Source organism: Branchiostoma lanceolatum, chromosome 6 (genome assembly GCF_035083965.1).
Source record: "Branchiostoma lanceolatum isolate klBraLanc5 chromosome 6, klBraLanc5.hap2, whole genome shotgun sequence".
NCBI lineage: Eukaryota > Metazoa > Chordata > Leptocardii > Amphioxiformes > Branchiostomatidae > Branchiostoma > Branchiostoma lanceolatum.
The window spans coordinates 1,265,910-1,279,718 of record NC_089727.1 but is presented as its reverse complement, the minus strand read 5'-3'; the positions used below and the strand labels follow the sequence as shown (position 1 = coordinate 1,279,718).

General features: G+C 44.9%; 1 protein-coding gene across 16 annotated transcripts in view; it reads left to right on the top strand.

Annotated features, from left to right (window-relative positions):
* The window catches only part of LOC136436100 (ubinuclein-1-like), a 36,736-nt gene that overhangs the window by 16,500 nt on the left and 6,427 nt on the right, over positions 1–13,809 (top strand). For 13 of the 16 annotated variants that reach the window (XM_066429828.1, XM_066429819.1, XM_066429823.1 and 10 more), the window contains 11 exons: positions 5,828–5,914; positions 6,398–6,516; positions 7,772–7,933; positions 8,113–8,250; positions 8,759–8,809; positions 9,109–9,125; positions 9,248–9,288; positions 9,795–9,878; positions 10,581–10,781; positions 11,291–11,635; positions 11,955–13,509. In XM_066429828.1, the coding sequence (XP_066285925.1) occupies positions 5,828–5,914; positions 6,398–6,516; positions 7,772–7,933; positions 8,113–8,250; positions 8,759–8,809; positions 9,109–9,125; positions 9,248–9,288; positions 9,795–9,878; positions 10,581–10,781; positions 11,291–11,635; positions 11,955–13,509 (2,800 nt within the window). Of the gene's footprint in view, positions 1–5,827; positions 5,915–6,397; positions 6,517–6,633; positions 6,648–7,771; positions 7,934–8,112; positions 8,251–8,758; positions 8,810–9,108; positions 9,126–9,247; positions 9,289–9,794; positions 9,879–10,580; positions 10,782–11,290; positions 11,636–11,954; positions 13,510–13,809 lie in introns of all 16 variants that reach the window. The other 3 variants (XM_066429820.1, XM_066429822.1, XM_066429831.1) reach the window with 3 other exon arrangements.

Here is a 13,809-nt window from a genome sequence, read left to right as displayed (position 1 = left end):
GGCGATGTCAGGATGTGCAGTGTCCTCACCATAGATACTCTGCCTCATCTGTAGTGACTGTTCGAAATATCTGACGGCCTTTATGTAATCACCAAGGTGATACCAGGCATCACCCAAGTTGCTAAGTGACCGGGCGATGTCAGGATGTGGAGTGTTCTCAGAATAGATACTCTGTCTCATCTGTAGTGCCTGTTCATAATAGCTGACGGCTTTTCTGTGATCACCAAGGTGACACCAGGCGTTGCCCAAGTTGTTAAGTGAGGTGGCGATGTCAGGATGTGCAGTGTCCTCACCATAGATACTCCGCCTCATTTGTAGTGACTGTTCATGATAGCTGACAGCCTGCCTGTGATCACCAAGGTCTCTCCAGGCATTCCCCAAGCTGTTAAGTGACGAGGCGATGTCAGGATGTGCAGTGTCCTCACCATAGATACTCTGCTCCATCTGTAGTGACTGTTCATGATAGCTGACAGCCTTTCTGTGATCACCAAGGTTATTCCAGGCATTACCCAAGTTGTGAAGTGATGCAGCGATGTCAGGATGTGCAGTGTCCTCACCATAGATACTCCTGCACATCTGCAGTGACTGTTCATAATAGCTGACAGCCTTTCTGTGATCACCAAGGTCATTCCTGGTGCTACCCAAGTTGTTAAGTAACATGGCAATACCAGGATGTGCAGTGTTCTCACCATAGATACTCTGCTTCATCTTAAGTGCTTGGTCATGATAGCTAACAGCCTTTCTGTGATCACCAAGGTGACCCCAGACGTTACCCAAGTTGCCAAGTGTTGAGGCGATGTCAGGATGTGCAGTGTTCTTTCCATAGATACTCTGCATCATCTGTAGTACCTGGTCATAATAGCTAACAGCCTTTCTGTGATCACCAAGGTGACTCCAGGCGTTACCCAAGTTGCCAAGTGATGAAGCATTGGCAGGATGTGCGGTGTTCTCACCATAGATAGTCCGCCTCATCTCTAGTGCCTGTTCATGATAGCTGACAGCCTCTCTGTGATCACCGAGGTCACTGCAGATGTTACCTAACTTCTCGAGTGATGTGACAATGTCAGGATGTGCAGTTTCCCCAGCATGTGTTAAAAGATCATTCTGCAGTGCCTGTTCCGCACATGATTTTGCTTTTGTGTACTCACACAGACTGATATAAACATCTGCTTGTAATCTTGGTGAATTGTCAAACAGAATAGGTGGTTCTACCATTTGTGACTGAATTTTTATCAGTGAGTGTTGAATAAAGGCCTTTAATGGCCTTGCTGTGTAATAGTACCTCATCAGCTGTTTTGTATTTGAGAAGTAAAACACTTTCTTCAGCTTCTCCCCAATATCTGTGTTAGCAGACATGGACAATAAGGCTGACATGTTCTCTACCTGACCACGGTTGTTCATGTATGTCCGCAGCCTCATTTCTGCTGAGATGCTGACCAGTACCATCAAGTGATTCTCTTTCTCTCTATTGATAACTCTGTTTATGTGCATCTTCTGAATAGTCTCCCAGATTGTGGTGGGTTGTATACCACAGCGTAGTGCCCAGCACGTCACTGCAAGGGTCGAAAATCGATAGATTTCTTTTTTTACATTCAGCAGACTTGGAGTTGGAGCTTTCTTTAAAAAGGTCTCAATATTTGTTTTTTCGGTCATGATGCTCCATGCTTGAAGCAAAGATATTTCTCCATTATTACTTTGTATTTGATGGGTCCATAAAGTAGAATACGTATCTGCTAAGTCCTGCTCTCCTGTGATCAAACACACAATCCCCAATATGCTGGCGAGATGGTAGCCTTTCTTTAAATGCAGACTCAGGTCATCTTTCATGATTCTGGTCATTTCACTTGGTGTGTGAATGAGTTCAAATGGTTTACCCCTGCCAAGTGGAGTTTTGCTTGCAAACGGCATTGCTCCGTCAAATGCAAACCCACGCGGTGTTACAGTGTCACAGAACCATTTGTCCAGTGGGCGGTCTGAGGAGAAATCATTGAGTGACTTGATGCCCATCGCTGGGAGAATGGTTTCTCCCAGGTTGATGACTTTGAGATGCAGGTAGTGAGTGAGGTTGCGGAAATACTCAATGTTACTCTCTGTTTCCTCCTCTATCAGGATGGCAAACTCCAGATCAGAGTAGGGAGTTGCTAGTCCCGTGGCTTGTGAACCCAGGCCTATCATGGCGTACTTACAGGGAGGGGGGCCCATTACCTTCATGCACTCATCTACAAGGCCGGCTATGAACGTTTTTCTCTGTTCAACAATTGTTTCAAACAATGATATGATTGCTTCCGCTCTTTTCTTCTCCACTTCTCTTATCATCGGATCATCGTCGTCAAGGCTATAGGGATCTATCTCTTGCTCGACTCTTCTGATCTCATCTTCCACATGCCTCCGACTTTCCGCCAACGTCAACTTGTGTTTCTCAGAGTCACCGATATCGATGTCAACTTCTTGCTTGATCCCCAGCACGCGATTGACAAATAGTTAACAAGTTCTCAGGATGCTTTGTTTGATGCCCTCTCTGTCTTCTGGCCTTGCTCTGACCAGCGCTGCATTACAGAGTGCTGCAGCCTTCGTGAAATCACTTCCGTCTTTCGACTGCAGGCCTCTTTCTAGGTAGACATCACTTAACTTGCACAAGGGCTCCACCTCTTTTTTGTATTGCTCTGTATTTGGATCTAAAAATCAATTGATTAGGCTTATCAAGCACAATCTCATTTTTTGATTGAACAAGGTCTTAGAAATTGAAATTCACGGTTTTGTCTGTCATTTTAGAAATTGTTGATAATTCATTTTGTTTGTTTTATTGTTTGTTTTATTCGGATCTCCATTAGTGTTCAATTATTGAAAATCTTACACTATTCTTCCTGGAGTCCATTCACATTAAAAACATTAAGATCAAAATACATGGAACAAAACATATACAAATGATAGACTGGCATGACCAAAATCAAATGTGATAAAAGACATCTACAATTGACAGACAGTATTGAACAAAATCAAATGTGATTCAATAAAAAAATGAGCATTTTCTGCCTTTATGTAGTAATGTTATGTTTTGCTCATAAGATACAAAGGGGGCTGTTGAGATATTTTCAATATGGTTCATTGCAGATTATATTATCAAATGAAACATTGAAAATGCCAATAGACTTAAAGAGATTGTACATTTTACTGAAAGAGACTAACACAAGGCAAGGTCATACTTCAATCAGAAGAGTTAAGTTAGTGAAAAGACAGATTATGGTCACTGGTATCTTTCCAATGGGGACCTTTTTAGGCCTGTTAGATCACCTTTTACATGGACAGACTTGAGCACAGCTGTAAAGTGTTGTTCTGCGGTGTCCAGGTCCCCTTTCTGCAGGGCCCTGCAGCCCTCCTGTAGATGGTCTGTGTAGAAACTGTAGCAGGGTGATTTTTAGTTACTTTCAAAAAATGTGATACATTTTTGCCCAATATCTAAAAATAGATACTGTGTATCAGCATTGACAGGTTTTCATAGCTATTGACAATTTTGTTGATGGATATGAATGACTGTCTAACAAATCTACTGTATATTTTTAACATGCCAAGGAAAGTAAGTCACCTGTCAGTGTGCTCCTGTGTTTTGCCATCGGCTACTTTCCTGTTTCTGGATTGTTCCATTTTTCTTCGCTTCTGAAATGGACAGTGTAGGTATTGATCTAAAACGTCTGATTTCATGTGACTTTGACTGTGTACCAGCTTTGTACACTTTTCTGCATATTTGATGCGATGTTCTATGACTTGTCGATCATCCCGACTTCTACAACGTCGCAGGACTTCTGTGTACAACCCACAAGCCTTGTTGAAATTCTCAGCCTTGTGATCATTTGTCTTAGCTCTCTGCAAGTACAAATCGCCGAGACTTTTCAGCGCCTCATTCTGTAAGACCTCATTGTCACTACTGATGGCGTGAATCAGCTTGCGTGCGTATCCCTTCTCCACAACATCTAGATCAGAACCACTCTTAAAGATCAGGTCCAGTTCACGTAATTCTTCAACCACTACTGACAGTCTGGTCGTTGCCTTTTGCATGTTTGTTTTTTCTACTGACTCAAACCTGGCTTTTTGGATCAAAATCTGTTTTGTGATCACTGTGAACCAAGGGCTCCTCTGTACAAATCTGCAACATACAGACAGAAGATTTATACTGTGATTTATAAGTGCTTTTGTGGCAATCTGGAGAATTTGTCAATGAAGCTTAAACTAAAGGGGCATATTGTAGAATTTGATGAACAAAAACTGAAAATATTCATAATTTGAAAAATCTACATTCAGATTCACATTCGTAACCTATTTGTAACTTATTTCCAACATATTCCCGTCATTTTGTCACATTTCCATCATTATTAAATGACGAAAATGCAAAAGGTGTAAAATCTGGCTTATTTGCATATTTTCCACCTCCATTTTATGATACGCAAATGAGCCAGCGCAGAACGCTAAGAAATATCCAAATTGACCTTTGCGGTCGCAGTGCGAGCGTCACGGGAAAATAACCACAAGACATTAGTGAACAAACTTCAGAACGTCGCGAATATTGCTGTGCAGTGTATTAAAAAAAAAAGGTACATTCAACTAATGTTGTAGAAAAATAACCAAAAACAGTTCCGATCACAATATGCCCCTTTAACAATTGATTCCGGATGATTATGTGCTCTAGAATAAAAGCAACCAATCACACCTCAACCATAATTTACTGGCAGTGCTCAAGTCCTCATACAAACCCACCTTAAAGTTTGTTTGCCAGGCTGGCCATGCTGTGATGTTTGGTAGAACTTGACGTCTCTTCAGTTGAGTCTTATCCTTCGTGCATCCTCTAGACTTGCAATTGTAAAAGGAGCAGGTGTGGCTAAGACCGCGGAACCAGTTCACATCTGCGACCTGCACAACAGATGCGAGGAAACACACAGAACAGATGAATTTTCAGGTTATTTTGTCACCTAGGTGTCCAAATCCTGTGTTACACTGAATGTTCAGTTGTGTTGGTTGGTCAGTTTGCCCTCTGATCAACAGAAAAAAACTGGTAAGTCCCTATGGCCATGCATGACTCATACTGACGTCAATGTCAATACCTGTGGATCATGTGTCAACACCACACAATGCTGTTATATGTGAAGCATGGACTACAAACACCGGGACTTTCCAGTCGTTGCTAAATGTGTTGTTGATAATTTCAAGCAAATCACTTGCTCAGACTTGGACAAATCTGAGTTTAGACATTATGAATCCTTAAAATTGTTTTGGTGATTGGGTTTTATTCATCTATCTACATGACAGTATTTTACTTTATTACAGAGTTTGAGCTTGAAGTTTAACCTCCAGAACATGATGACGCTGTGTAGAAAAAATGAGTCATACTCATACAGGAAAATGTATGAATAAGTTTAAATCCTGAGTGTGGACTCTAGACCCAACTGACTACGGTAGTTTCACACATTTGTTGATGATCATTCAATAATCAATCTTTCCATTTTTAGATAAATCTTAATAGCCCTCCCCCTAGGCAAAACAAATTTCCCTTGTTGCCTCCCTTTTCCGAATATTGTACAGTCCCTTACATAAAACCAAGAATTTGTTTGGGCGTGTGTGTTTGCATGTCATCCATGGCGTGAACTCTGCCATCTCTGATTGCCTTGTTTGATGTTCTGTTGACAGGTGTATTGTGTATATGTGTGTGTGTATGTGTGTGTCTGTGTGTGTTGCTGTACTGTAGTTTCTATATGTCCTGCCGGAGGGTGCTTGTTGTCAAGGTGGCAAAGTCTGCCATCTCTGCTTGCCTTGTCTCATGTTGATGTTCTATTGACAGGGTGTGTTTGCCCACCTGGCTGCCCATCTCCCCTGCACCAAGGACACCCTCCTCAAACGGGCCAAGAAACTCAGACACAGTGAACTCGTAAGTACTGTATTTCATTAAATGCAATATCACTGCTATTTTCAGATCATGTGCTATTTATGCATGGATTGCATTCAATTTGTTACTTTTAGATCAAACTTTGTCATCTTGTGACCACTTTTTGGCGGTCCAGTTAGCTTATTTTTCCCCAGCATTAAGAATTCTGTCTGTAGGGGCCACCTGTTTATGGTGAACATTTTCTTGACGTCCTTTTCCTAATCTTGAGAATTCATGTGTGTGTTGTTCCCTCAATGACATTCTGGACCACCTTTTTCCGTCTCCATTTTTCGTTTTTGTTTCCATGGTTTCTTGGGGTCCAGTGTCTCCTTAAAGTTAAACTCTTGCTTTTTTTCACCCCAGACAAGATTTCATGCTAACGTTTTTGTCTTCCTTGTCCCAGCCATCATTTATCAACCTGATGAAATTATTAACAGAAAATCTGATTCTGAAAGAAATCTAAATCTTCGCTTCCCCCGTCCCCAGGACAGCCAGCTGCGAGAGCCGTTGTTCCGGCTGCGGGAGGCGATCGGGAAGGTGATGCCGGACCAGATCAGGCGCCACCAGGAGGAGTGCAAGATCGCCACGCAGGCCAAGCTGGAACAGTCAGTATTTCATCCTATAGTCTTATCACTGTAGTAACTACATGTATAGCCACACAGGCCAAACTCGAACAGTTAGTGTCTTAATCTGTTCTTCTCACTGTAACTATAGCCGTGCAGGCAAAACTGGAACAGTTAGTGTCTTATTCTAGTCTTACCAACCTGCCGTGTTAGTAACTATAGCCATGCAGGCCAAGCTCGAACAGTTAGTCTCTTATACTCCTCTCACTGTAGTTACTTTAGCCATGCAGGCAAAACTAGAACAGTTAGTATTTCATCCTATAGTCTTCTCACTGTAGTAACTATAGCCACACAGACCAAACTCGAACAGTTAGTCATCCTTTTCTCATTCATCTGCTGTTTGTAGTAACTATTGCTTGACCTGTAGCAAGCTAAAGCCCGTCACAGATGGCTGACCTTGGCTCCTCCAGACCATGGTTGGGAGTTGGGAAAGTCATGTTCTTCTTGGATGGGATAAGAGGAGAGAATTGGAGTTAGACTAGGGTGGATTCCAGCAGCCTGGTTCCTCTAAACCCAGCGCCAATCTTGGCTGGGGAGTGATCGGGAGCAAAGTCTTGGGAAGGCCTTGAATGTGTGACAGCGGCTCCAAGTCATAGGTGGCCAGTCATCAGCTGTGACTTACACCACCACTCCCTTGCAATAGTAGTGGGCAACCTCAAGCCAACCGTACACACTCATGCCACATCTTCAGAAAAGACACTGAAGCCGCATATCCCTGTTTAGGATTTTATTCGAGCCCATACCGACAATTGTTTCGCCTTGCGTGTGGCTTTTTCAAGGAGACAGAGCTCGAATGAGCATTGTGTTCTGGCTTATATAGGCCAAGTGCAAGATGCCCTAGGTAGCTTAACCAATCACAGTACAGCAAAAGACCACCACTTACTTGCATTCTCGTGTAGTTGTATTTCCTTAGAAAAAATCCCTGCTAAAACTCTACTCTAACCTGTAGGCTACAGGAGAGCCAGCAGAGCCTACAGAAGGAGGGAGAGCAGGAGAACGCAGGGTCCACGTCTGTCTCTAACCCTTACCCTGCTTACTGTTCCCTGTAGGATCGGAGTTAACTAGCAGTACTTATATTATTCCCTGTACTGCTGTAGGTTACAGGAGAGCCAGCAGAGCCTGCAGAAGGATGGGGAACAGGAGAATGCAGGGTCCACGTCTGACTCTAGCCCTGCTTACTGTTCCCTGTAGGTTACAGGATTTAACCAGTGGTGCTAACTGTTCCCTGTACATGTAGGTTACAGGAGAGCCAGCAGACCCTGCAGAAGGAGGGAGAACAGGAGAATGCAGGGTCCACATCTGACGAGGACGAGGAGGGGAACAAGAACAGTCTGGACAACATCAAGATCAAACGCTCCAGCATGCCCCGGAGGAAGTTTGAGTGGACCAATGAGATCAGGTCTGTGGATAGTTTCATCAGAAAATCTAGGGGGGATATAAACTCAGTCACTCAGTTTTGGACTGCATTCTTCACACTGTAGCAGCAACACCTAGCTACAGTGTAAAGTACTAGAACTAGTCAGTATTGGTTTATGGGTTTATCTATTGCTCAATACCTTTTCTACTTCCCTGTCCCAGGACACTGTTATATGAGGTAGTGAGGATTAAGGTTCAGCACTACGACAGGTCTCGGTCCCAGTCGGCCGAGGAGTACCTGAAGACCTACATGGAGCAGGAGGTGAAGAACTGCTGGCCGAAGGGGTGGATGCAGGCAAGGTGAGGCAGACAGGCTTTTACAAACATGTAGCTAGGCATGCGTCCATGCGTCTTTTGGACGCATGGTACTAAAATAACAAGGAAATTGTATGCATAGTCCAGAGTGGTAAGTAACCTTGCCCCTGAACCAAAAAGTTGTGTTTTGCTCACCCGACATGCATGCTCCTGGGTTGCAGTGCTTAGGATGGGACATTAAGTCGAGGTTCACTGTTCTTGTGGAGAAGAGCTAGGGGAATTTCCCCAGTACAATGAACCTGTAGATACTGTATATATTGTCTGCCTTCTCTGTGACATTACCAGTGGGGAAAATTAGCTCAACTGTTCATTGAGTACACTTGAGCTAAACTGTTATGAGGTTTTTTCACTGTCTTTCTTACCATCATCTTGCAAACCCTTGCTCACCTCTTTGTGTAATCTGACCACATTTTAACCTTTTTCATTTTTAAATTATTAGACATCCCGATTTTGTTCATTATCGTAAGCAACTAACTCATGTGTACTCTTGCAGGATGCTGTTCAAGGAGAGCAGATGTATCCACAGCTGTATAACTGCACAACCGTGAGTTCAGTGGTCTTCAGTTGGGGCCATACCAATTTGATTTGTTTTCTCTCAAATGGTTTGAAAATTAGGTATCTGTATAAAGTATCTATAAAGTATCTGCCCTCATAACTGACATTTTTTGCACCACAATCATCCCTCAGTCAGACAGCCTGAGTTCCCATTTGGAAATTTTCTTCAGCCTGTTACCCAATATCTGGTCTTAGATAGAATGCAAGTCTTGGTGCCCTTCCTTGTTTAACACATGCTCCTATCATTGATAATGATCCACTAAATTCTGTTTTCTCCATTTCTTTCAGGCCGAAACAGAAAAAGAGTAAGTTGAATTTCATCTATCCACTATGTTATAATTTTGTTGTTTGTGCAACATTTGTTATGAATTTTAGCTGTTTTTTCTTTTAGTATGTCATCTATAAAACCTCCATTATTTCTTTGCAGTACAAGTGAATCCTGCTCCAAAGAAAACAGCAATTATCAAGGTTTGTGTCCATTTTTGATTTTTTTGTAGTTCACTGAAGTCCCCATTCATTAAACATGTTTTGGATATCTGCTCTTCAGAGCTGCTGCATGTGTTTAGTCATACATTGTATTTGTGCATCTATTACCATGACATGATCTTTAGCACGCTGTTTTGCACCCAGTTCTGTATTGGTTACAGTTAGGCAGCAAGGAGAAGGTTAAGTGAAAAAATACTTTTTTGACTGTCACATGTCAAGTACATGTACATTGTCCAGCTTGCTTCATTCAATCATGCGTAATGCATTTGCATAGTAAAGTACCTTCAGGATATACCAATATATTTTTCTCTGGGGGTGTAACAGTCCAATTTCTATTTTTCATTTTTACAAGCCACAATTATGGCTTTACTTAACTTGATATGGGGGATTTCTTTTTAATTTTTGTATGAGATATTTTTTACCACATCTCCACGCCCCATAAAAGCAATGGGCTCTCCCTCACCGTGGGTCTCTGTTATATTTTCCAGTTTGGGCTGGACCATCCACCCCATGTGTGGGGGTGGAGCCAGCAGGTAGGCCAAACGGACCCCTGGGACCCTGCAGTCTCAAGGGTTGGTGTGAACCCTTGCTGTTCGGGCCTTACCTTTTCATTCCAGAAAAAGAGTTTTTGTGCATTCCTTTCATTTTCAGAGGCTTGAGACTGAAGTGTGCTGGTCGGGTGGTCTCGAAATGGCTAACTTTTTTTTTTCAGCGATCCTTACTTTTTTCTGGTTTGGGAATTTCTGTTGACCGATTGTCCAGTTCACTGCAGGTTGCCGAACATTTGTGGTTGTTGCGATGCGTCTGTCTGTCGTTATTGCTTCTGTGAGTTAACAAAACAAATGCTTTTCGTTTGCATGCTGGAGGTCCAGTCAGTGAATATGGTCAGGTTTTCCTTCCAGCCTCTGTTTGCATCGGATCCTTGATTTCAAGATGTGTGAGAACCAAGGAAATGCATTTGTGTGGCCTGGTGAATATTTACGCTCCAGGGCTTGAAATACCCACCTGCAATTCCCAGTCATTTGCAACTTGGCAAATTTGCAACCAAAAAACAAAAAAACAATTTGAAATTGATTTGAAATTACGTGCAGAAAGGGAACGCAGGCCCTGTGTTCGCATCACATATTGCAAAAACACATTTCGATTCCTGGATATGTTACTGAACGAGCAGATTAATACCTCGCTGGTTCGACCTTGCTTGGGAGACTATACTGTCTGCAGTATTCCAGCAAATCACTAGATGGCGCTTACACCTGTCCTTCCTCCCCTCACAGCAGGAGCGGAAGGCACCCTCCCCGGTGGTGCTCCCCTCCGGTGCGGTCGTAGCGGGCGGAAACATCGGCGGCAGCAACTCGACTCCGCCAAGAACCTCGCCAAGCCAGACCTTCCCGAAACCCGTTCCCATGGCAACGTCGTCCTCCGCGCTCCAGTCCATGTCGCTGTTCGCTTCCTGTGTGGCCGCGGAGAAACAGCAGGTGGATATATTCTCTATATAGTACCTGTATTAGCGCACTGCCCTCAAGATCATTTTATATTGTGGCAGGACAGCTGGATATGTATGAATGTGTTAGAGCAAGAGAGCAGCATATTGTTAGGCTAGACCATGTGAAGGTGAACATTATGTAGTTGCTTGCAGGTGTTACCGTTCTAGTAACTGTTATTATTATTTGATCAGGAAAGAAGAGAGCTATTTAAAGAAGCCACCAAAACTTGCCACCAAAAGAAAACGAAAGCCTCTCAAAACCCACTCATTGCAGAAAAAGAGGGACACTTCATCTTCCCATGCTTCCAAAAAAAGAATATAAACCCAAAAAGCTTAGATTGTATTCTGTAGCAGTTCTTAGGATAGTTACTTGTTCCACTTGTCACCGTTGTTAACTCGCACTGTCTGTATACTTTTTCTATACATTGTTTCATGTTACAATTAGCCCTAAAGCAATAAATAAAACTCATTATTTTAATTATTATTTGTTATTATCATCAGGTGACGTCTGTGGTGTCGTCCCCTCCGTCGGCCCTCCCCAACGCCCCCACCCTCACCTCCTCCATCTCCTCCTTCATCCCCACCCTCCTCGACTACGCAGACTTGGACGGGAAGATGAAACACAACGAGCCGTCTCCGCGCCTTGGAGATTCTCCCACTGATAACTCCATAGGACACGCGATCGACGCGGTCGTCAGGCAAGCGCGCTCGCACTCGCAGCCCGCCCAGGACTTTACAGCGGCGATGAAAACTAGTCCTCTGCAGCAAAGTACAGGCGCCGTAAAGAAACCTGCCGGTGACGTCGTGCGACCGACCATGAAGAGTCCGCCCAATGCATCCTCACAGGTTGGATTTATTAAGCTGTCATACAAGATTTGAAAGAAGCTAATCTTCCTAGACATAGAACATACAAACATAAGACATCCATACTACATAAAAGTCATTACAGCTAGTATTTACATTCTACATCAGATCAAATCGACTGATTTATATGCATGAGAAGCTCTTGCCAAATAAGCAGATTGAACGCTTTAAGGCAAACTGTTCCATATAGAAATGGATCTGTATATAAAAGTCTTTTTCATGGCATTAGTTTTTGGTTTCCATAGTCTGTATGTGTTTTTGTTGGCATGATGTGTCTTGTAACTGTGCTGATGTGTAACAGGTTCAGCAGCAGCAGAGACCGTCGTCCGCCGAGATGAGGTCTCAGTTCGGGAAGTCGTTCCAGGCTCTGTTCGAACAGTCGATCCAGCAGCCGGCTGGCTTCAACTACCCGCTGGCCAGGCATGGCGAGGGGGATAACTCCCAGCCCGCCCGGCAGCAAGCAGCAGCCCCACACAAGGTGCCGACCACTACCTCTCCGTACGCACAGTTCCAGGCGCACACACAGAGCTCCCAGCCCAAAGCCAAACCTCTGTCCTTCGTCAAACCACACTTCCAGACCTCCACTCAGTCTCAGGCACCCCTGTTCTCCAGCAAAAGCCAGCCTCAAACCGCTACTCAGGCACCCCTGTACTCCAGCAAAGGCCAGCCTCAAACCGCTACTCAGGCACCCCTGTACTCCAGCAAAGGCCAGCCTCAAACCGCTACTCAGGCACCCCTGTACTCCAGCAAAAGCCAGCCTCAAACCTCTCCTCAGGCACCCCTGTACTCCAGCAAAGGACAGCCTCAAACCTCTACTCAGGCATCCATGTTCTCCAGCAAAAGCCAAACCCAGACATCTCCTCAGGCACCCCTATATTCTAGCAAAGGACAACCCCAGACATCTCCTCAGGCACCCCTGTACTCCAGCAAAGGGCAGTCGTACCCCTCTCAGTCTCAGGGCCAGACCTCCCCATTTGAGCGAACGACACAGGGAAGCCCCAAGATTGGCATGAGCCTAACCCATGGCAACCAGGCCAGCCTAACCCATGGCAACCAGGCCAGCCTAGCCCAAGGCACCCAGTCCAGCCTAACCCATAACAGCCAGTCCAGTTTGACCCATGGTAAACAATCTAGTTTAACCCATAGCAACCAGTCTAGTTTAACCCATGGCAACCAGCCTAGTTTAACCCAAAGCAACCAGTCTAGTTTAACCCACACCAACCAGTCTAGTTTAACCCACAGCAGCCAGTCCAGCCTGACCCACGGCAACCAGGCAAGGCAAAGCGGACTGTCACACAGCTCACCCAACCTGAGCCCCCATGGACAGGGCTACAACTCCACATCCCCCCTGTCCCATCAGAAATCCACAGGCTACACACCCACGTCGCCCCTGTCCCACCAGAAACCCGCGGGTTACACACCCACGTCGCCCCTGTCCCACCAGAAACCCGCGGGTTACACACCCACGTCGCCCCTGTCCCACCAGAAACCCGCGGGTTACACACCCACGTCGCCTCAGTCGCACCAGAAACCCACGGGTTACAGCTCCAGCAGTCCCAAGTTCACCTCCTCCAGTCTGGCTTCCATGGGCGGCATCACCCCCGACCTCAGCAGCTTCCAGCTGCCCGGGTTAAACTCCATACCTCAGACGACCCAGCGTGGGTTGGCCCGACCCAGCCTGTCCCAGTCCCAGCTGACCCACCCCACGACCCAGGCCCTGCCCGTGTACCAGATGGGGCTGGCGGACCCCAGACGAGACCAGGCGTCCACGGCGGGTGGACAGAGAGTTGTTTCTGACGCCATCATCACCGGCCCTGCACCCGGCACCTACAACCACGTGCAGGCCTACGGACCAGGTATGAGCCGCTTCACGGGTTAGACTGCACATGCACGGCGAGATGCATTGTGGGTCATATGTCAAAGGTGAAGGCCCCAGACTTGTAAACATGCAAGGTAACAGGATATTGGAGTTTGGCATCAGACATATTTGTCAGAGCTTCTGACTGATAGGCATCGAAACGTCAGCAGATAAGAGACATTCCTGGTTGTGAAAAAGAAAACTCCAATATCCTATTTTTTTAGACGTAAGGTAACAGTTAAGAAACTGGAAAATTTATCCAAATTTTACCCAGTTGCTTGTCAATGAGTTACTGTCA